This window comes from Nuphar pumila, chromosome 1 (assembly GCF_984573655.1).
Source record: "Nuphar pumila chromosome 1, dmNupPumi1.hap1.1, whole genome shotgun sequence".
NCBI classification, from domain to species: domain Eukaryota; kingdom Viridiplantae; phylum Streptophyta; class Magnoliopsida; order Nymphaeales; family Nymphaeaceae; genus Nuphar; species Nuphar pumila.
The window spans coordinates 170,941,356-170,965,125 of NC_143249.1; the positions used below are offsets into that span (position 1 = coordinate 170,941,356).

At 37.5% G+C, this 23,770-nt stretch overlaps 1 protein-coding gene across 2 annotated transcripts; it reads left to right on the plus strand.

Annotated features, from left to right (window-relative positions):
* Nucleotides 1-733: 733 nt before the first annotated feature.
* On the plus strand, nt 734-20,392 carry LOC149851264 (coatomer subunit gamma-2). Of its 2 annotated transcripts, XM_089999587.1 has the most exons (18): nt 734-917; nt 1,276-1,373; nt 1,474-1,524; nt 1,615-1,728; nt 1,824-2,024; nt 2,122-2,223; nt 11,895-12,002; nt 12,098-12,331; nt 12,769-13,019; nt 13,121-13,292; nt 14,179-14,334; nt 14,425-14,475; nt 17,618-17,758; nt 17,835-18,029; nt 18,106-18,237; nt 18,347-18,520; nt 19,106-19,345; nt 19,768-20,392. In XM_089999587.1, the coding sequence occupies exons 1-18, from the start codon at nt 872-874 to the stop codon at nt 19,960-19,962; spliced, it is 2,661 nt and encodes an 886-aa protein (XP_089855713.1). In that variant the 5' UTR covers nt 734-871; the 3' UTR covers nt 19,963-20,392. The 2 variants fall into 2 exon arrangements, with proteins under 2 accessions (XP_089855713.1, XP_089855722.1); XM_089999596.1 differs by lacking the exon at nt 17,618-17,758.
* Nucleotides 20,393-23,770: the final 3,378 nt, after the last annotated feature.

Below are 23,770 nucleotides of genomic sequence, written 5' to 3' on the forward strand. Positions count from 1 at the left end.
AAAATATATTTATTATTAATAAACAGGCCTACACTAGCCGAGCCAAAACGAATATTCATGCTCGAGCTTGTCGAGCCTATTTCACAAGACCGAGTGAGCTCTTTATGAGCTGAACACGAGCCAGCTCATCTCGTTTCTTAGACCCAACTAAACAGAATCCAATTCGGTTGGATATCGGATAAACTCCGATTCATTGACATCCCTAACTTTGTGACAAATATTGTGATATTTATAAAAATATTGTTGATCTATCACGAGAACGACAATTTCTTGTGAGATTTTCAAACTGTGACAAATATTTCGATATTTATATTTTTAAAAGATATTTATCATGAAAACTCCCTAGATTTTTATTTTTAAACATATTTTATTTATATTTTTTTATAAATTTTTTTGTATATTTTTAATTTATTTTTTATTCCCAAGATTTTGTCAAAAAAATGCAAGATTTATAAAAAATTTCAAAATCTCCGAAGCTTTTAGCCTTCCGAGATTTTACAGTTTTTTACTTTTGTCACTAAGATCCCTAATAGCATTAGAAGTTGGATCCGGGTTGGTATCAGTTGGATCAGGCTCAGGTCGACACACGCTCCGGGTCCAAGGTCAGCATTCCTTAAAACTTCTGCCCCTGCTGGGGTACTTACGAGACTCTCCGGGTTGGTATCAGTTGGATCAGGCTCAGGTGTCACACGCTCCGGGTCCAAGGTCAGCATTCCTTAAAACTTCTGCCCCTGGACTCTCAGATCTCTCTCTCTCTCTCTCTCTCTCTCTCTCTCTCTCTCTCTCTCTCCTCTCTTCCCTCCGTGACAGAACAGAGATTTCGACTATTGACGCGTAGATCTCTGCAGATCGTGAGTCCGAGGGTCTCCCAATGGCGCAGCCTCTCGTGAAGAAGGACGATGACAGGGACGATGAAGGTGCGGATCTCAAAACCCTAATTCTCTATTCCCCTCCCGGTCTTTTGCGTTCTTCTGCGGTTTTTTCCCTTCCGATCCGCAGTAATTTTTACCAGAATTGCTTAGATCTGCTTTTCTAGACGTCGTCCCATGGATTTCGGGGGTCGATCCGGTGTGGTTTTATCCGTTTTATCGTTGTGTTGATAGATTTGGTGAAAACAATGCGTTGCCGTTTGTTTCTTGTCGTCAACGCGGCTTGCAATTTTGGTTGATTTGGATCTGTATTATCTTATAATTTATCATTTTTTCCCGTTCTGCTTGTGTAATTACGCTTTCTTTGATGCTAAGTCGAACGGTGATGCTTTATGTTGTTGTCTAGCGGAATACTCTCCCTTTCTCGGGATCGAGAAGGGGGCGGTCCTTCAAGAGGCTAGGGTTTTCAATGATCCGCAACTTGATTCCCGGAGATGCTCTCAGGTTCTGTTTGATTACATTTCTATAAGATATGATTTGCAATTTGCGGGTATGCAATTGAGTATTCAACAGTCTCTGCTTCTCTTCCATTTGTTGTCCTCAGGTGATCACAAAGCTCCTCTACCTACTCAATCAAGGAGAGACCTTCACAAAGGCGAGTTTGTTATCTATTATTTCTTTTCATTTGTTTTGGCCTTTCTTTGATGAAGTTTTACTGATAATTTGAAATTTTCTCTCGATTCAGGTTGAAGCCACCGAAGTTTTTTTCGCTGTTACTAAGCTTTTTCAGTCCAAGGATACTGGGCTGCGGAGAATGGTCTATCTGATGATCAAAGAGATTTCTCCATCTGCAGACGAGGTGACGAAGATCTACTTATAGCAGTGACTTTTATAGTATTTCTAAATTTGTCTTCCTCATCCCTAGGTATTGATTTCTGTTGTTTTTCGTGCCAGGTTATCATAGTTACCAGTTCATTGATGAAGGATATGAATAGCAAAACGGATATGTACAGGGCAAATGCCATAAGGGTTTTGTGTAGAATTACCGACGGAACTCTTCTCGGCCAAATTGAGAGGTACTTGAAGCAGGCAATTGTTGACAAAAATCCTGTTGTTGCCAGTGCAGCTCTTGTTAGTGGCGTTCACCTTCTCCAGGTATTATAGATAGCTTCTACTTTCATCATCATCTTCTTCTTTTCTCAATTGATCACATTCCGGTGAGCAAAATCTAAGGCTTACTGCTTTTGATCAGACAAATCCAGACATTGTCAAGAGGTGGAGCAATGAGGTACAAGAAGCAGTTCAATCAAGGGCTGCCCTTGTACAATTCCATGCATTAGCTTTACTTCATCAGGTATGATGTTTCTCATCTTTGGCAATATCTGTTGTAAATTTCAGTTTCCTTCCTTGCCCTGAATACTTACTGCATGACATGCTGCTTCATAGTGAAGTGAAAATAATCACCAGCATATGAAGGGGTGGGCACGGGGAAGAAAAAGAAACACAATGTATAAAGGGGGTGATGTAGAAATTTTGATGAACTACGAATTCTCACAAGGAAATAGTAAGAAGCTGGAAGTCTTTCCTGCATTCTCATAGAATAGGCTATGTGTAGCTGCTCTTGACTGACTGCCAAAAGAAAGGAAAACTGTCAACGTGAAATACAGTGGGCAAGATAGGCTTCTGTTAGAATGTGTGGTATCCATTTAGTCAACCTTGTAATTGTTGTGACCTTGTATTGGCTGGCTGGATTCAACTGTTAGATAAGTGGCTAATGATCTAAACTGTTAGATAAGTGGCTAATGATCTAATGATGATTACTAAATTCACCATCATGATTTATTTGACTTGAAAAGAATCATAGAAATGTTGCACAGAGCCACAGACTGCAATCCCTTATGTGATGCATATACACATTGAAAATGACAGATGCATCTCATGGCCCCACATTGGAAGATTGCACTTGGATATTACCATACTACATGAAATTGGTAGTCGTTTGCCTTTGTGAATCCTTACATCTATTCACGTGTTCTTTCTAGATTAAAACTTGTCGCCTGCCTTCTTTTTTTCTTTTTTCCTCCTTTTTTTCTATTGCAATGGGTTTTCCCTTTCTTTTATTTATAAACAAAAAACATTTCATAGTATGGTAGTCACACTGTGTCAGGTTCAGGGGAGAAAGAAACCATACAACATGCTTTCCTCTTGAAAATCAAGGCATCTTTTGTTGGCTAGCCCTGCTTCCATGATATTTTGGTGTTCACATCCCTTCCTATTATTATATGATACTTTTAGGAATGGAAACTAATAAAATGCTAAATCACATTCCAGAAACTTATTCACAGCTTTGTTTGGAATGGGGACTTCTTGTTCTCATCATTGGTGAGGTCAGATGAATTCATTTTCATGTAAGGCTGGCATAATGAAAAATAAAAATACTGGGAGTTTTCTCTCAAGCATCATTTGTAAATGTTGTTGGAGACCAGCTAATGTAGGGAATACTCGGAGTGATAGGAAGACAGGAAAACAGTGTAGAGTAGGGGCTTGGGCTTGGTCTTGGCAGAAAATATAGAATTGAAAAACTTTTGAGGGCTATGAAAATCTTGGACTGCCGAGCAAAATTGTTTTTCTGGTAGGTGATTTTAGCTAAAGTGGGATTCAGCTATGAAAATCTACGATCCACTTTTTTGGTTGAACAAGTGACTAGGAGAAGATGTCCTTCTGAACGCTTTCAAATGCTGATTCATCAAAAATAAAGCATCATGAGTTCTTAACTTCCTGTGTCTAGTGCTTAGGAGGATCTGGATCAGCTTAAGAAGAGCACCTATTGATATAGGGTTTTTAGGTTCTTACTGAAATCTTGTTATAGGACCTCACTTGAAACTTGTGAGGATGACAACCTTTGTAAAGATTCTGGGCATGGGGCAAAACCCAATAGAGGATCTTTGCATAGATATGATCAAGGGAAAACTTTTTACTGGAAAATTTGCAAAGACAAGGTGTTTCTTTGGCACTCATTTGCAGAAAAGATATTGAATTGTGGTTGAATCCCTTTTGCTGTGTGTTGGGACCGACTTAAACTTTATAGAATTCTGAAAAGGGAGGTGGCTCCAGTGAAGCAAACATGTAGAGGAGCAAGAGTTTCATGTTGTTTCCTCTTCATTTTAGTAATGCTTCATAAAGGGCCCTGATGGAAGGTGGTCTGAAATGTCGAAGGTTAGCATGGTCTTAGCAAGGTCATGGCTTGTATAATGAAAGTCCTGTTTGATATAAATAATCTTGGGGAGCCACATAGGACAAGATGAAAACAAAGCAACTGGTCTAGATGGATTTTTTTATTTATTTTTTAAATGATTTTGAGGCGCTTGTAAAGATATTATGTTCTGGGAACCTACTAACAGCCTATGTTGCTTAAGGAATTGAAAAGCTCCTAGCTTTGTGTTGATGCCAAAGAGCTGCTATGTGGATATCTAGGTTTTTGTTTTGATGCTCAAAGAGGCTTTTAGTGAGGATATCTTTATATTCAAGCTTAAAATATATAAGATCACTAAAATGCCTGTTGAAGGAACTCAAGGTGTGTGTGTGTGTGTGTGTGTGTGTGTGTGTGTGTGTGTAAAGAATGCTACTAGCTATTCTCCATTAATGTTCTGGCATAGGTACTAGCTTCTCTACCATGAGTTACTACTTGCTACCCATGACCCAAGGTCCCAAGCACACTAAGGGCACGTTTGGAAGCATGAAATTTTTTTACAGGGAATGAAAATTTTGCCAATGAGAAGTTTTGATATGATAACTTTTCTAAATGATTTTTTTTTGCTTGTTTGTTTAGCATGAGAATAACGGAGTGAAAATGAGAGAGAGAGAGAGAGAGAGAGAGAGAGAGAGAGAGAGAGAGAGAGAGAGAGAGAGAGAGAGAGAGAGAGTTGAAAATGGTGGTGGTTGGGAGGAAGATGAAGGTGGAGGAAGCTCTTCTTGTGGCTATAATGAAGTGGATTGAATCCGATACACATGCAAGAACATGTAAGAACACACTTTCAATCAAGTGGAATGCTTGATTGAATCACCCAACCACCCTCATAAGAGTCTAGCAAAATTAATATTGCATATAATCTCTCAAGAGAGTGATACAAAAATACAAGGCCTTCAAGGCCAATTTATAGAACAAGAGGGGCCTGTTGGGGCAGCCCAATGTGACGGTTGGGCTGCTCCCAACAGTCAGAATTCTGAATGTTGGGAGCAGCTCCAACAGTCATATTGGAGCTGCTCCCAATGACGCAAAAAGTAACTTTAAAAAATACAAAAAAGATTGAAAGAAAATAAAAAGGGGATAAAAAAGGGTTGTCAGACCCTATTGGGATGACGCCTATTACAGTGAAAGTACCAAAATACCCTTAATGGGTATTTCGGTTTACAATATATATATATATATATATATATATATATATATATATATATATATATATATATATATATATATATATATATATCAAAACAACATAATTTAACACCCCCCCTTAAACTCATGGTACAACCACCGAGAGTTTGCCAAGTAGGAAGTGGAATCTGGAAGATGGTAGCGCTTTGGTGAAGAAGTCTGCGAGTTGGAATTCTGATGGAACATAAGGTAGTGTGATAGTCTTTCGCAGGAACTCTTCACGAACGTAGTGACAATCCATCTCAATGTGTTTCGTTCTTTCATGAAATGTATGATTGCTTGCAATGTAAACAACGCTCTTGTTGTCACAACATAATTTTGAAGGTTTTGCAGTATGAACCCCCAAAGCTTTGAGAAGTTGTCTCAGCCAAACTAACTCCGATGTAGTGGTTGCCATGGCCCTATACTCAGCTTCAGTCGAGGAGAGCGACACCTTCTGTTGTTTTTTGCATCGCCATGAGATTAAAGAATCACCTAAAAAAATACATAGACCAGTTGTTGAGCATCTATCATTGACATCCCCTCCCCAATCAGAGTCAGAATATACAATGACTTCTAGTGAAGAAGCAGATGATAAAAACAAGCCAAGGTTAATAAATTTTTTAATATATCTAGCAATTCTCATTACAACACTCATATGTACTGTAGTGGAAGCATGCTGAAATTGACTAGCAGAATGAATAACATGAAATATATCAGGACGAGTAATGAAAAGATAAGACAAAGCCCCAATCATTTGTCTGTAAGGCGTTGGATCTTGCAAGGGCTCTTCATCATCTATCTTCATTTTGACATTTATGACTTTCGGAGTATCAACCAATTTTTCATCCGAGAGTCCTGATCTTTCAATGATCTCCGCTGCATATTTGGTCTGTGACAAAAAGTAACCACGATTTGAGTAAGCAACTTCTATTCCAAGAAAATATCATAAAAACCCAAGATCTGTCATATCAAAGTTGGCTTTAAGCACATCTTTGATATAGTTAACTCCCTGCTTATCATCTCCAGTGATTATCATATCGTCTACGTATAGTTGTAGAATCACCTTTTCTATGTTAGAAGACTTACCAAACAATGTAGTATCAGTAAAACAAGATTTAAAATGAAGTTGTGTCATCACATCACTGAACCTATCATACCAAGCCTTTGGAGCTTGCTTTAGACCATACAAGGCCTGACGTAATTGGAGAGTTTTTTCATGTGCTAAAGACAAACCAGGAGGAGGATCTATGTATACTTCTTCATCTAGGTTGTCATTTAAAAAAAGCATTCTTAACGTCCATTTGAAATATGGGTCATTTCCTAATATGCTATAGCAATGAGAGTTCTAACAGTAGTCATGCGAGTAACTGTGGCAAATGTCTCATTATAGTCAATCCCATATTCTTGACTGTATCCCTTGGCTACTAACCTAGTCTTATATCTTTCTAATGTTCTGTCGTATTTGGTTTTTACCTTGTAAACCCATCGGCATCCTATAGTTTTTCTTTCTTTGGGTAATGTTTGGATCTCCCAAGTTTTTGCCTTTTCTAATGCTTCCAACTCGTCATTCATGGCCTTAATCCATTCATGCAGGTGTTTAGCCTCACTATATGATTGAGGTTCAGAATACGAGTGAATGGCCATTAGGCAGAATCTAAACTTAGGTTCAAAGGAATCATATGATACAAATCTACTAGGAGCTTTCAAAATTCTTATGGATTTTCTAAGGTTGGAAGAATCTTCTTCTTGGCATTGAGAGTATCTTTCTAAAGCACTTTGTTGGTGATCTTCAGTACGACGAGCATAGGTTTGTAAATTATCGTGAGGTGGGTCCACATTATCAAGACTCCTCATATTCTCATTTACCTCATAAATGTTTTGACTCTCATGAATACATTCACTCTTGTCATTAACTAGGTCAAATAGGAACGAATAATCACAACTCTCTTGGATATTATCTTTGGTAAACCCGCTTTCATTTTCAAGAAACGTAACATTTCTAGAAACATATAACTTGTTTCTTTCAATGTCATAACACCTATATCCTTTTTGGTTTTCGACATAGCCCCAAAACACACAAGGAATGACTTTTGAGAAAAGTTTATCATTTTTGTTGGTAAGAACAAAGCATTTACTCCCGAAAACCCTCAATCTTTTATAATATGGAGACATTTTACAAAGTTTTTCAATAGGAGAAATGTTTTCAATATTTTTTGAAGGCATTCTATTTATCAAATAGACTGCTGTAAGGGCAGCTTCAGCCCAAAATTTTTTTGGAACATTTCTAGATACTAGAAGAGTTCTAGTGGTTTCAATAATGTGTCTATGCTTTCTTTCGGCAAGACCATTTTGTTGAGGGGTATAGGGACATGATTTTTGATGAACAATCCCATTTGTGTCAAGATAATTTTTAAATTCTCTTGACACAAATTCTCCCCCAGATTCAGTTCTAAAAATTTGGATATTGGTTTTAAATTGATTTTGTATATAACTATGATTTTTTTTAAAACAATCAAATACTTCTGATTTGTGTTTTAAAAATAATATCCAAGAGTGTCTGCTAAAATCGTCCACAAACACAACATAGTAAGAAACACCTCATTTGGATATGACTGGTGCAGGTCCCTATACATCCGAATGCACAAGTTCAAATGGATTCTTAGTTATAAGATGTCTTGTTTCAAAAGGTAAAGACTTCATTTTTTCAAGAATGCAATCTTCACATACAAAATTTTCCCTTTTACAATTTGAAAGAAATGAAAATAATTGTAATTTGGTCACACTAGGATGTCCTAGTCTTTTGTGCCAAATTCCTACATCTTTCTTTTTTACAAAATTACAAAAAGATTGTTTTGACAATTCAAGATTGTCCATAACATAAAGATCTCCTCTTCTATGGCCTTGCTCAATCGGCTTTCCGGACTGGGCAATCATTCGATGATAAGACAATTTTGCAACCATAGTCCGTAATTTGAGAAACCGATTTGAGGTTTAAATTTAATTTTGTTACTACTCTAATATTTGGTATGTGAAATATAGGTGTTTTTCGATAAATGCCAAAACTTTTGATTTTTAAATATGTGTCATCGGTAGTAGAAACACAAGAATCATTTGAGTTAAACTTGCATTCGGACAATATAGACTCGTTAGGAGTCATATAAAATGAATCACCAGAATCTAAGATGTAAGAGGTCTTACCATGGTTGTCACTTATCGATACAGCTGCTCCCGAATAAGAGGGAGATTGAGCTTTAAACATAGGTTGCAATGCTTCCATCAATTGTGCCAAGGATAGCGAACCAATGCATTTGGAGTCGTCTACTTCACTCATTTTCACCGAAGCCACTCTTTTGTCTTCTTTATAATCCTCCTCCTTTCTTTTGGGACAAAAATGTTTGATGTGCCCCGATTCATAGCAATGATAGCAAATAATTTTTTCACCTTTCTTTGACTCATGATCACCCCTCTTTTCATAGTTGTTGGGGTTCCTTCCATTCTCATTTCTTACAAAATGAGGTGGTTTATAACTCTTCGTATGGTTTCCGGGCTTTGACATAGCAAGCACGGATTCTTCATCCTCAAAAGTGGATGGTCTTTTTAACCTATTCTCTTCCATAGTTAATTCTTCAAGTGTCTCAACTATGGAATGGACCCCTCCTCTATGAAGAAGAGCGGACTTAGTTCCTTCAAATTCGGGCCTAAGCCTATTTATGAATTGATAAAAATACCCCGCTTTGATTTGATTTTCATGGAGCTCAATATCTTGTGGGCAATGCCACTTTGGCTCAAGAAGAGCCAATTCATCCTAAAGGAGAGAGATAACATTGTAGTACTCTCTTATGCTCATCTCTCCTTGAATCATGGTTCTTACTTTATTTTGAACATTACATATATGCGCAATATCCTTAAGACTATACATGTCTTTAAGGTATTTTCAAGCATCACTAGCAATGCCACTTCGCCAAACTAGAACATTTGTGAATATCCCCACTATTGATGAGCCATCCAATAATTTTGGAGTGACCCATCCTCCATTCATTCCATTTTTTCTCATATTTGAAAACGACTTTAGCCATTTCCTCTCCTTGAAGCACAATTTCTTTTCCATTCTCCAACTTTGTAAGGATGAGTTTAGGCTCCTTGTCGGTGCCGTCAACTAACCCCCAAAGCGTTTTATCCCATATCTTATGTTTAACTATGGATGCCCACATGATATAGTTGGTGTCATTTAGGCGTATGAGAATGAAGACAATCACTTCCCTTTCATTCTCCATATACAACAAGCGAGAATAAAAAACAAAAGAATATGGGGAAGAGTGGAAGAGAGAAGAAGAAAGTGATACAAGGCCTTTTTAGAGATGGTCCGTTTCCCGATGCGACTCTCAAAATTTTCCCAAGTCCAAGATCCTCCTTTTGATCACGACCTTCTTTCTAACAAGCATCTTTTGGAACACCAAAGCTTTGATACCATGTAATGAAATAGATTGAATCCGATACACATGCAAGAACACACTTTCAATCAAGTGAAATGCTTGATTGAATCACCGAACCACTCACACAAGGGTCTAGCAAAATTAATATTGCATATAATCTCTCAAGCGAGTGATACAAAAATACAAGGCCTTCATGGCCAATATATAGAACAAGAGGGGGCTGTTGGGGCAACCCAATGTGACTGTTGGGCTGCTCCCAACAGTCATATTGGAGCTGCTCCCAATGACCCAAAAAGTAACTTAAAAAATACAAAAAAGAATGAAAGAAAATAAAAAGGGGATAAAAAAGGGTTGTCAGCCCCTATCGGGCTGACACCTATTACAATGAAAGTACCGAAATACCCTTGATGAGTATTTCGGTATATATATATATATATATATATATATCAAAACAACATAATTTAACAGTGGCAACCCATGGACTGAAATGAGTTGTCGGTGAATGGCTGCCCTAATGCAAAAAGAAATTTTCCTATAAAAAATCACACTTTTTCGAAAAAATTTTCTTCCAAAATTTTTCTTTCATTTGGAACGGTTAGAAAAGTTGTCATTTTTTCTTTCCTACTTGCATTTTCTTGTTCTATTCTTAGTTGTCATAGGCACTAGGCGGAGCCTAGGCGGTGAGTCCCTAAAAAGGCCTAGGCGGGGCCTAGGCAGTACCCAAAATAAAAAAAAAATATTTAAAACATAATAAGAAATATGTATACAACATAAAATCAATCAATAATAAGCAATAGACAAATAATATATCGTTGAACACTATAAAACAATTATATTACATAACCTTAACCTTCTCAAACAAATTAAGAATAAATTAACAATTGAATAAACAAACCATACAACTAACAATGCGAATGAACAATACACAAAAAATAAAATCATGTATACAAAAAGTTAACAACAACAATAGACATAATACAAACAATAGACAAATAATGTATTCTTCTTATTCTTCTCAATAATAGACATAATACAAGCAATAAACAAATAACATGTCTTCTCTTTTTTTCTTCTTCTTCTCCTCCTCGAAGAAGAAAACAAATGATGTCTTCGAAAAAAAAATCTTCAAAAAAAAAAAAGCCTAGGCGGCAAAATAGGCCCCCACCACCCAGACCTGGTTGCCCAGGCGGTGGGGCTGCACCTAGGTTGTCTAGGCGCCGCCTTTGCCAACTAAGGTTCTATTTAATTCAGATTATTTTTTCCCAACATATGTGGGTCATTGGGTGGTTGAAACTTGAAAACCTACAAGCTGCAACTGGCAACCCAAGACATAAGCATGTGCGTAAGACTAAAGTGGATACAACAATTACTTAATTGCACAATGACCTATCATGGATCAATTTTTGTTGTATTGGACAAACTCTTCTTGTATGGTGCCACTATGATATGCTGTGCTGCTTTCTTTGTTTGCTGATCACCTACTACGAGGATCCTGTATCTCGTACATCGTCTTTCTCCTGGGTCCCGTGGTTCGTATGCCACCACGTTTCCCTGTCCTTTTCTTTTAGTGCTTCATCATGTTTACTTTGCACCATATCTGCTTTTATTAATGCGGTTTTCTCTACCAACTTTAGAAGTTCTCCTGCCCTGGGAAAAAATAGTTGTTCTGTTAGTAGCGTTATTTCATTCATGACTGTAATATTACTATATTCGAGTTCATTTTGGATTACTTTATCTATTAGATAGGATTATGAAGAAATGCTTCTATTTGGCAATCAGAAGAAATGAGGAAAAGATGCTTGTAGAAGTACATTTCTTTCTGCAAGCATATTTTACTTGATCGCCTTAGATATCAAACGCTGAGGCCTTGTAGTGAGATTATTGATCATTGGAAAGAATTTAAAGTTTTTTATGTGCACAAATAAACTGTTCATGGTTCCAAAAAATTAGCAGCTTTTTGAGAAGTCCAAATAAACTCTGCATGCCTTTCAGTAGTTCTGTGACATTTTTTAGAATAGTGCAGTAGCCATGTGGCACAATGTTGAACTGGTAAACATTAGTTTAGTGGAGGTGATCATGTTGGACATTAATGACAAATATTGGTTTTAGAACTTTTTTTTTGTCATTACAGGTTCAAATAAATATTGGACTATTAACTCTGTACTAAACTTGCAGATTCGTCAAAATGACCGGTTAGCTGTTAGTAAACTTGTCACCAGTCTGACAAGAGGAACAGTCCGCTCACCTTTGGCACAGTGCCTTTTGATCCGTTATACTGCTCAGGTTCTTACTGCTTCTCTTTCATTGTTCAAAAAAGTTTTTATGCATTTTATGTGGATAGCTTTGAGTAGGCTTCAAATATGTGTGGTTGTTCACAGGTGATACGTGAATCAAGTTTAAATACACAAACAGGAGATCGCCCATTCTATGATTACCTTGAAGGCTGTCTACGTCACAAAGCAGAAATGGTTATATTTGAAGCTGCCCGAGCAATAACTGAGCTCACTGGTGTTACAAGCCGAGAATTGACTCCAGCTATTACAGTGCTGCAGCTATTTTTGAGTTCTTCAAAGCCAGTTCTTAGATTTGCTGCTGTTCGTACTCTAAATAAGGCAGGTTTTCTCTTGTAAACATGTTTTGTGCCCTTTATTTACTTATTTATCCTGCATTGATTTTGCTTGATATACATGTTTTTAGAGGATGTTTTTTATCACATAGATAAGTGAAGCAAATTTCATCCCCTTTAGAGGGTTTAAAGATCAAGCCTATTCTGTATTTGTTTGTTTGGAAACTTGACTCTCACTTTTTCCCCCCTTTTTGGCTACCGTGACTGAAGAACATGAGTAATCTAACTGGATCTTTGTATCACTTCATTTAATGGCGATTTAAAGTTGGCCAGAGTTTGTATGTTGCACATTATATCTGGGAATGTCATTGAGGCAACTTCCTTTGCTCCTTAATTGTAGTCTTATGTTTTGCTGTTAAATAATGATTATATTTTTGAGGATGCCTCCCTTTGTTAATCTTTTGTCTCATAAACTTCCTGCAGGTTGCCATGACACACCCTCTGGCAGTTACAAATTGCAATATAGACATGGAAAGTTTAATATCAGATCAAAACAGGAGCATTGCTACTCTTGCTATTACTACCCTCTTGAAAACAGGCAATGAATCGAGTGTAGATCGACTGATGAAGCAAATTACCAATTTTATGTCTGATATTGCAGACGAGTTCAAGATTGTTGTGGTCGAAGCTATTCGATCTTTGTGTCTTAAGTTTCCACTCAAATACCGAACACTGTGAGTCATGCCAATTTCATGATCATTTTCTTATTCATTCTGGGTATGCTTCTTGCTTGTATTGAAGGTGACATGTTAGGCTGCTTCTGCTTATTTTCCAGAATGAACTTCTTAAGCAACATTCTCAGAGAAGAAGGAGGTTTTGAGTACAAGAAGGCTATTGTTGACTCAATTCTTATTCTTATTAGAGAAATTCCAGACACTAAAGAAAGCGGGTTGTCTCACCTTTGTGAATTCATTGAGGACTGTGAATTTACTTATCTTTCAACCCAGGTAAATTTTACTGTTAGCAGTCAACCCTGTTGTCTTGATATATAACTGATGATTTGGAATTGCTAGCATTCTCTTAGTTTCTTTCCTGCTTATTTGGTTTTATATGTCATCTTGATTAGAGGCATGTTCATGAGAATAGAAAGATCCAGATTGAAGTACTCTTTTAAGGCCCAGGGATATACTTCCTTATTTTGCATTTTCTGACATGTGAATGTCAATGCAGAGGCTTGCTTTGGTTAATGAAATATCCTTATTCTTTGGTAGATAATGGAGTTTGGATTTGATCAATCACAAGAATCCAAATTCTTGGGATTTTTCTTTCCACTTATTATTATGATTATGACCTCATTGATTTTGTTTCTTTGTTTCCTTTTAGTTATGGATCATCTTTGGATCCCTTAATTTGCCCTACGTCAATTCACTGAAACATATGTTTCAAGCTATGTCACATGGGTGCGGGTGCGGGGGTGCGGCACTTTCAAAAACCTTGGGTGCGGGGGTGCAGCAAAAAAAAACAATAATTTATATATATATATATATATATATATATATATATATATATATATATATATATATATATATATATATATATATATATATATATATATATAAGGGGGGTCGGGGGTTCCCCCGGCGCGGGTTCCGGGTGCGTTGACCACACCCAGGGTCGGGTTGACCGCACCGGGTGCTGCACCCGCACCTGCGTCGCGTCGACGCAGGTGCGGCACCTGTCTGGCCAAATCCCTGTGACATAGGTTTCAAGTCATTAGGTCTAAAAACCTGGGGACCATTTACAAGGGTAATACCTAAATGTTTGCATATTTGTTAGCTTAATAGCAAATAGAGTCTGCTTAGGCTGTGTATAATTTTTTTGGCGCTGTTATAGATTCTTCATTTCTTGGGGAATGAAGGGCCAAAGACTTCGGATCCTAGTAAATATATTCGCTACATATATAATCGGGTTATCCTTGAAAATGCGACTGTAAGGGCAAGTGCTGTAAGTACCTTGGCAAAGTTTGGTGCAATGGTTGAATCATTGAAGGTACGCATTGTCTGATTGAATTTCTCATGTAGTTGTTACTTAATGGTTGGTTATTAACATAGATTGTAATGTATTTGTAACTTGATGCAGCCTCGAATTTTTGTTCTGTTGAGGCGTTGCCTGTATGATAATGATGATGAGGTGAGTTTGTTTGAATATGCATTTCATATCATAAAAATATATCCTTGTGATTTCTCTTTGAAGGTTAATCATATAACAAGGAAAGATCAACTTTTTTCTTTTTCTTTTGTTTATTTGGTTATTATTTATTGTGCCTCCATAGGGTGCATCTACATGGCTTAGATCTATTCTTTCTCCTCTATTCTTTATATTTTAATTTGAAGTTCTTTGGGCATGCTTCTAGGTGTTCTTCCTTTTAGATTGATGGTTTAAATGTTTCAGTTTTTCTAACTAATGCCTTTATATTATTGTAGTGTTGATACAAGTAAACTTCTGTAATTAGGTCATCTTTTTGAAGTCCTTGCTTCCCTCACTACATATCCATCTCCATTCCTCCCTCGAAAGTCTGTGGATGACTTTTGACTTTCCTTTCTAAATGGATGAGATTCCTAAATAGGTCTGGTAAATGACAAGCTCCTTGTAACTCGTCTCATTTTGTCTCAATAATCAGCTTGTTCAGGCTTGTTGTGAATACCCTCATATTCAGCTTCCCAAGTCTATTTTGCAACCTTGTCATGCTTAAGTAGCTGAGCCTGAGCAAAGGCTCTCAGATGGCAGGCTCATATTCCATATGCTAAATAAAGTGATTACCACTGAATGAGTTCCGTTATGTATGGCTTATGTTCAAGAGGTTGGGAGTAATTCTTCTCTTTGTTTCTTTGAATATATTCAAAGAAGCATGGGAGTTCAATTCTCCTCCTTGTATTTCTTTTTAAAATATTCTTTTATTCAGATAAGCTGGCTTGAACCCATGATGAGGCATGTTTCATGTCATATTGAACCAAAACAAGCCAAGTTTGATCAATGTAATCTTGACTTTTCAGCTTGTTTACTAGCCCTACTCCTAAATAATGCTTTGCTCTTTATAAACATCTGGGTTTCTCTGATGAAGATTTTGTGGCATTTTAAAAAATATTGGATAACATAAAAACATTTTGATACTCAATGTTGCAAAAAGTATATCATAAGGTTTAGCAGAAGGGTCTAAGTTGTTGTATTGTGTTGCTTGGTAAGATACATGGAAAAAAGATTTACAACTTGAACAAAAAAAAGAAATTTATTTGACAAGTGTTTGATTTCAAAGAAAAAGAAATGCTTGTTTGAGCAAAGAAGAGTAAATAGAACACGAATGAATATGCAAAATTGCCAAATAATGGAATACATGACCAATAAAGGAAACCATAATTCTCAAATATCGTGCAATAGGCTGATAGCACTTGTTTAAGCCATGGTTGCCAGAAAGGGAAACAGAAACGGGAAACGTGTTGGGAAACGGAAACGGTAAACGAGACTTTCTAAAGTTCATGTGAAACGGGAAACGTGATATATACATTGTGTAGCAAAACTGCAAATGTCAACAATATGGAAGAAGTTTACATAAACTTTACTTTTTTACTAATATTATGATAAATATTAAGGTTTAATATTTTTTATAAAATATATGATTGCATTGATTACAACCTATGTCACACGGACTCTTCTAACAGGGCACCTCACCCGCACCCAGGCGGGTGCGACACTTGGACACATCTTCTTTTGTATTAGGTGAAGTCAACCACAATGAGGTCCATTTCTATCCAACAGTAGATTCAGTTAACCCTAATCAAGTCCATTTTTATCTATATTATATATATAAATACATAAATGCACACACATACACATAGTGTTAACTTAAAACTGTTAAACATTATATATATACCCTCCCCGCACCCAAGTTTTTTTAAAGTGCAGCATCTGCACCCATACCCGCACCTATGTGACATCGATTACAACTAAATTAAGTAATTAAAATTTTGAATAACACATATTTCTCAACTTTTCATTGAAAAAATTTTCTTATTTAAGAAAAACTTGTAGAAAAAATGCGGAAACATGTTTCCCAAGGAAACAAGTTTCCCATATTATGTAAGTAGGATTCTATGTCACATGGGTGCGGGTGCGGCACTTTCAAAAAACTTGGGTGCGGGGGTGCGGCAAACATATATATAAAGTCCAAAAGTTGGACATAAATGACCCTGGGTGTGGTCAACGCACCCAGGGTCAGGTTGACTGCACCAGGTGCCGCACGTGCACCCGCGTCGCGTCGACGCGGGTGCGGCACCCAGTTTGCCGAGTCCCTGTGACATAGGTAGGATTCTTATGTGATGTCAAATGGGTTTTGCATGCTTTTTTAGAAGTTTTCCACAAGTTTCAGAAATGCACGGTTTCCGGTTTCGGAAACAGTTTCACAGGAAATGAGTTTCCCACATGTAAGTGGAGTTTCCATTAATATTGATATAGATTGAAAGGTTTAAAGAAATTGACAAATCATATCATAATTACACCACATCTGTTATTAGAATCTAGAATCACATGCAACCATCAGATGACAGGCAAAATTAGCTCTCTCTCTCTCTCTCTCTATATATATATATATGTATATATATAACCATTTTTTAGTTTTCATGGCCAGATGCTATGATATATGTATTTGAATTTATGATGTAATGAAATATTTACAACTAGGGCTGGTAAATGAGCTGAGCAAACTGAACACAGGCTGTTTGGGCTTGGCTTGTTTACAACCAGGATTTGTTCGTGCTTGCCGTCTAGCTCGTGCATGCCGAACTGAGCTCAAGCTCATACATGCTCGAGCCAGACAAACTGAACATGAGCTGGCTTGTTTTAGAAAAGAACCTCTCTTTTAACTAGCACATAGTGAAAATCAAACTCATGACTTTATGTTTGGGTGCATGGGCTGCATGCCCATTCAACCAGCTGAGCTTCCTTATTTTTTGGCAAGTCTGAATGAGCTTTAGGCGATCCAAACAGAACCGAGCTACGAGCAGCTTGGTTCATTTACCAGCCCTATATATTTTTAATTAGGTAAACCACTTCTTATTCCAATTAGGTTACTTACAAATTTTTATCCTTCTATTTGTTCTTCTTTCATCTGTTTGTTTGGATGAACTTGGATTTCCGACTTGTACTTGCTATCCTCAATGTTTCCAGAGATTGTTAAGCCAACGTATCATTGTCATCTAGTGATTGTTGCTGCATCAATAATGTTGTGTTCTGTCAATGCTACCATGTTCTGTATAATACTTTTCTTATCTGGTAACAGGTTCGAGATCGAGCAACTCTTTATTTGAACTGCCTTGTGGGTGATGGCTCATTTGGCGAAACTGACAAAGATGTGAAAGAATTCCTTTTTGGTTCACTAGACTTGCCTCTTTCTAACTTGGAGACAAGTCTGCAGAATTATGTATGTTCTTGGGAATGCCTAACTTGCATGCCTGGAAACATATTCCATCCCTCACTTTTATTCATTTTTGTTACAGGAGCCTTCTGAAGAACCTTTTGATATCAATTCGGTTCCAAAAGAGGTCAAATCTCAACCTCTTGCTGAAAAGAAAGCTCCAGGCAAAAAGCCAACTGGCATTAGTGCTCCTCCAGCTCCAACATCTGCTGTCGACACCTATGAGAGATTGCTTTCCTCCATTCCCGAGTTTTCCAACTTTGGAAAACTTTTCAAGGTTTTCTACTTTTTGCTATTTTTGTTTAGCTTAGATTCAAGGTTTGAATGATTATTCATACTGTTTTTTTTTTCAGTCTTCAGCTCCTGTAGAGCTGACAGAGGCAGAAACGGAGTATGCAATCAATGTTGTCAAACATGTCTATGATAGTCATGTTGTATTTCAATACAATTGTACAAACACAGTACCTGAATTACTGTTGGAGAATGTAAGTTTAGATGTTAATGAGCAATTTTGATATGCTACTACATTGTTTTTGACAGAGGAAGACTTAAAGTGATGTTGCCTCACCTATATTTGTCTTTTCTTGTTTTCAGGTTACTGTTTTTGTAGATGCTTCTGAGGCTGAAGAGTTTGAAGAAGTTGCATCCAAATCTTTGAATTCCCTGCCTTATGACTCACCAGGGCAGACATTTGTTGCCTTTGAAAAGCCTGAAGGCCAACCTACGGTTGGGAAGTTCTCAAACATGTTAAAGTTCATCCAAAGAGAGGTACAGTCTTTGAAGTTACAATTGGTTTACTCAACGTTTCCCTCTATGGTCCCTTTACCTCGTCAGCATTCTCTCTCTCTCTCTCTCTCTTTTTAACCTTTCTTTGCCTGACCAAAATTGAATTCAAAGATGAATCCACTTGGAACTTCACCTTGTTCGAATGAGGACACTTACAGGCTTCTATCAAGTTACTGTTATGAAGTTTGAGCGTACTCATAACTTGGATTAATTTCCAAACTTATCAAGTTGAGCTGAACTGTTGATGTGATGCCTCATGAATTCTGAGAGAGAGTTTTCCGGTGGGGGGGGGGGGGTTGGAGATCTGTATAGGGGTAAGTATATCCTGATTGGCTGAGCAAAAGGTTGGTGAGGGTAGGTGGTTACCATCATACTTATTGGCTGGTTGATGACTTTCAGTTTCAAACGCCATTACACACATGCCTTTCACGCATACATGCACGTGCGTGCACAAACACACAGCATAGTTATTTTAACTTGCATGACTGATTTAGAAGCATGTTATCTAAATATTTGCATGATTGGGAACTTTTTGTTCATTTATCTGACTGGTCTGAGGTGGTTCAGGTTGATCCAGCTACAGGGGAACCAGGGGAGGAATCTGTTGAAGATGAGTATCAGTTGGAAGATCTGGAGGTTGTTCCAGCTGATTACATTTTGAAGGTTGGAGTTTCCAACTTCAGAAACGCATGGGAAGGCATGGGTACAGATTTTGAGCGTGTAGATGAGTATGGACTTGGTGTGAGAGAGAGCTTGGCGGAGGCTGTGAGTGCTGTCATCAATATTCTTGGCATGCAACCTTGTGAGGTACATTCATCTCATGAAATGCTTACAGCTTTTTTTTTGTTTTCTTTTTAAAGATGGGAAAAAAACTTCATGTTTGCGAGAAAAAAAAAAAAAAGCAATACATGAGATAAACTGGTTGCTCCATAATGCATTAATCCTAGTTACCTCTTTCATGGTGCATCAAATCACCCTTAAAGAAAACCTTTAAACAATGAATGCAGAAAACTGTTTTTTTTTTCGGAATTATAATGCTTTCTGTAGCATTTCTCGGGATATTGACTAATAAGTTTGCGGGTAAAGTTTAAGTGCTCATTAACAAGTTTAGTAATGAATATGGATGGTTATGTTTAGGAACATTTAGGATTTGTTCATTTTGTATAAAGGCTGTTGAATCTGATTGTGTGGTTTGTCTCGTCATATGGCTTTCTGTTTTTATTTGGCAGGGTACGGAGGTTGTCCCCAGCAATTCAAGGTCCCATACGTGTCTACTGTCTGGTTTGTTCATAGGCAATGTCAAAGTCTTGGTCAGGTTATCCTTTGGCATGGATGGACCAAAGCAAATTGCCATGAAGCTTGCAGTCAGATCTGAAAGTCAAGAGGTTAGCGATGCCATTCACGAGATTGTGGCGAATGGCTAATATAAGCAAATCAAGCTCAGTTTTGAGTCTTATCAAGTTTGTAGTCGCGGTATAGAGGTGAGTTGAAGAAGATTACATTTTAGGACCTATTTTGAGAATTTGCTTGGGCAAAATCAAACCCCTTTTTCGAGTGTTTTGGGTTGGGTCTCCTGGTTGGTCTTCGAGGACCAGATTAATTCCTTTGGAGGTTTTAGGTTTTTTTCGGCTTTTTCTCATATGAACAGGTCACAGCTCATATTTGTTGCTTTTTTTTCTACATTATATTGTTCTCCTTCTGAGACGCTGGTCGGTATGGTGCATTTGTGAAATTGTTGCAAATGCATCAAGATTTGCAGACTAGAATGAGAAACGTAAGACATTATTGTTGTCTGAATTTGTGAAACGGTTGGATGCTACTTCATAGTTTTTTAATGGAATCTGAATTTGTTCACCTCAGTTGCTGCAATGGGCCTAGGTCAGATAAGCAGGACCTGATCATTTTTTTTCTTGATGGGCAACTTGTGGTTGGAGGCAAACCGCCACCAGTTATAGAACTGTTCCATTGGGTTTTGAACTTGCAACTCCCATCAAAAGATGGCGTGCACTACCTGCTCCTACCAGAGAAGGTAGGAGTTGATCTGATCACTTTTTTGAGCTATTCGTATCAAACTTTGATCCCACACAATAGACAGATTGATTCTCGTATGCAAATCAATGGAGTAAAAAACTACAATTCACAGGGTTTGACTTGAGTCCATGCAAATAGGCCTTGGGTCTAAGAATAATAGGATGGATGCAACATTGCAATTGTCCTTTGATGTTTGACCTATAGACCTATATTGCTGGTGCTTGGTGCTCTCCAGTTCATTACTGTCAGTGGCTTGAGAAACAGAACTGATGTTCACTTAGGCAGTTTTTTTTTTAATACTTTTGGAGATAAGGAAAAATACTCCTATCGCCAACTGCACATTGGCTGCCCTTCGGTTGGTAAAACCCTTGAGGGTCTCCTTTGCCTACCGAATGAAAAAAAGTCACACAAATGAGAGAAGTAATTGACGCACAAACAAACACTCACATGTTCAATACAACCTACGTCCACGCTGTTTTTCTCTCTATCTCTAACTTGACGTTACAGGAGAGGTTTCCTTCACATGAATAAGCATGTACATTAGATATAGTCTCAAACCTTTTACACTTATATCCATATGTGGTTGAGGTTTTACACTTTCATTTGTAGAGTTCACTACATTTGGTAGAGGCCATGCTTAATGTATAAGGAGTCTTGGAAAGATGTGTCTTCTTTAACAAGGATCACATTGGGAACGTTGGACTCTTCTAGGTGTCTATCAACTATTACTCTTGGATCTGGATCGGTAATCTTATCACACCCTCGAAAATCAAGCTCCACAAGATTGAGTTTGTCTCAGAATAAAATGAATTTGGGTCTAGCTAATGGTTTGGTGAGAATATCATCTGATTCTAGGAAAGAATGAATTTAATGTGTATTTCTCTTTTTGAGATTTTTTCCTGAGTGAAGGGATAATTGATTTCAATATGTTTGGTGTGGGGCATGAAAGACTGGATTTACAACAAGATAGGTAGCCCCTAGATCGTGGCACCATAGTGCGGGAGTTTCACTAGAAATGATGTTCAGCTCAATTAGAAGTCGTTTGAGCCAAACAAGTTAAGAGACGACACCTTCAACTACCTTGTTTTATGCTTTTGTGCTTGATGTCCCCTACTACCTTGTATTATGCTTTTGTGCTTGATGTCCCCTACTACCTTGTATTCTGCTTCTGTGCTTGACCTGACAACAATACGTTGGTTGAGCTTTATGATAATAAATTTGTTCCGATAAAAGTGAAATATCAACTTGTAGATTGACGATCATCTAGGCATTCTGCCCAATCTGCATCTGAGTAGGCCAACAATCCAAGAGAAGAGGACTTTTTGATATGTAGTCCCATATTTTATGGTGTCCTTAAGATACCTTAGGATCTTTTTCAGGTGAGCCCAGTCATCCTGATTCGGTTCTTGCATAAACTGACAGGTTTTATTGACTGAATAGGCTATGTCAGGTCTAGTAAAAGTAACATACTGCAACCCTCCAACAATGCTTCTGTATTGCATTGCATCTTCTAACAGGACTCCATGTCTGGATAACACGACATTTAGAGTTGTATGAGTTATCATAGGTTTGCAATCTGTCATATCATTTTTCACACGTAGATCTAATATATACTTTCTCTGACATATGATGATTCCTTCTGTGGACTCCAAGAAAATAATGTAATGAACAAAGGTCTTTGACAAAAATTCATATCCAAAGTCTTGAATAATATGCTTGACATCAATTTGTGATTTTTTTGTGATGATAATATCATCTACATACTCCAAAATGAATATATGCAACCCTTGTTTATGATAAATAAATAAAGATGGATTAGCCTTAGACTCAATAAAACCCAGTTTTTCTAAATAGATGTGAAGCCTTTCAAGCCAAGTATTGGGAGCCTGCTTTAACCCATACAATGCACGATTCAATTTGCACACAAAGTTAGGATAAGTAGTATCTTTGAAGCCTTGTGACTGATGCATATACACTTCTTTTAGGACTCCATGAAGAAAATCATTGTTGACTTTCAATTGGTAAATAGACAAACTGTTAACAAGACCATCCTTACGGACGTAGGTTTAATAATCGGGCTAAAGGTCTCAAAGTAGTCAACTCCCTCATGTTGGCTGTATCCTTTGGCAACAAGGCAAGCCTTATATCTAGTAACGATTCCATCAATATGCTTTTTTATTTTGTAAATCTACTTACACCCAACATGATTAGAGGCTTGATCTGGTGGGACAAGAGTCTAAGTATGGTTTTGGTGGAGAGCTCTAACTTCTTCCATAGCTTGACGCCATTTATGACTAGTGTTGGCTTAGTCAAATGAGTAGGGTTCATATTCTTCTTGACACATCTTGCTCAGAAGGGCAATGGGGTATTTGGACCTGAAGAAGAGTCTTAGCCGAGGGGTATCATCCTAAGATCTGGTAATCATATGGTGAGTTCTGAGAGGAGTTTGGTTTGATAGGTTGACTATGAGATTCAACCCTGAGTACCCGAATGTTGACTCTAACTCATTGGGTGGATTTTGATTACTGATTTGAATAGGTGAGTGAGGTCATGACTAGTTCAAAATTAGGTTCTTGCAAAGATAGCTCATATGAGTTAGGTGACTCAGGTGGATCGACATTAGGTGAGTCAATGGACTGGTTGGGAACATGTTCCAGGGTGATAATTGGATTAGTTAACGGGATAAGGTTGTTAGGTTGGGCTTGAGTTACTTTTTCACTAGGATTTAGACTCTTGGGTTTTTTTATTTTGGATCCATCACTCTACATCTTTGGACGTGATTGGTTGTTTGGTTCCAGTATAAAGAAAGTTGCGCTCATCAAAGATAATGTGCCTAGAGATGAAGGTTCTATGAGTCACAGGATCATAACATAGGTACCATTTGTGATTGAATCCATATCCAACAAAGACACATGGTTTGGACCTTGGTGTAAGTTTGGATTTTGTATAGGGAACAAGATACGATTAACACGTACACCCAAAAATTCTCAAGTGTTCATAGCCAGGCTTACGGTTAAGGAGAAGTTCATATAGAGATTTTTGGCCAAGGTTTGGAGTAGGTAATCGATTAATAAGATATATGGTTGTTCTAAAAGCATTAACCGACTTGTTATCAAGAGAAACATAAAATAAAAGAGCTAAATCAATTTCAATGACATGCCTATATTTTCTTTCAACAACTTTGTTTTGCTCTAGTGTATG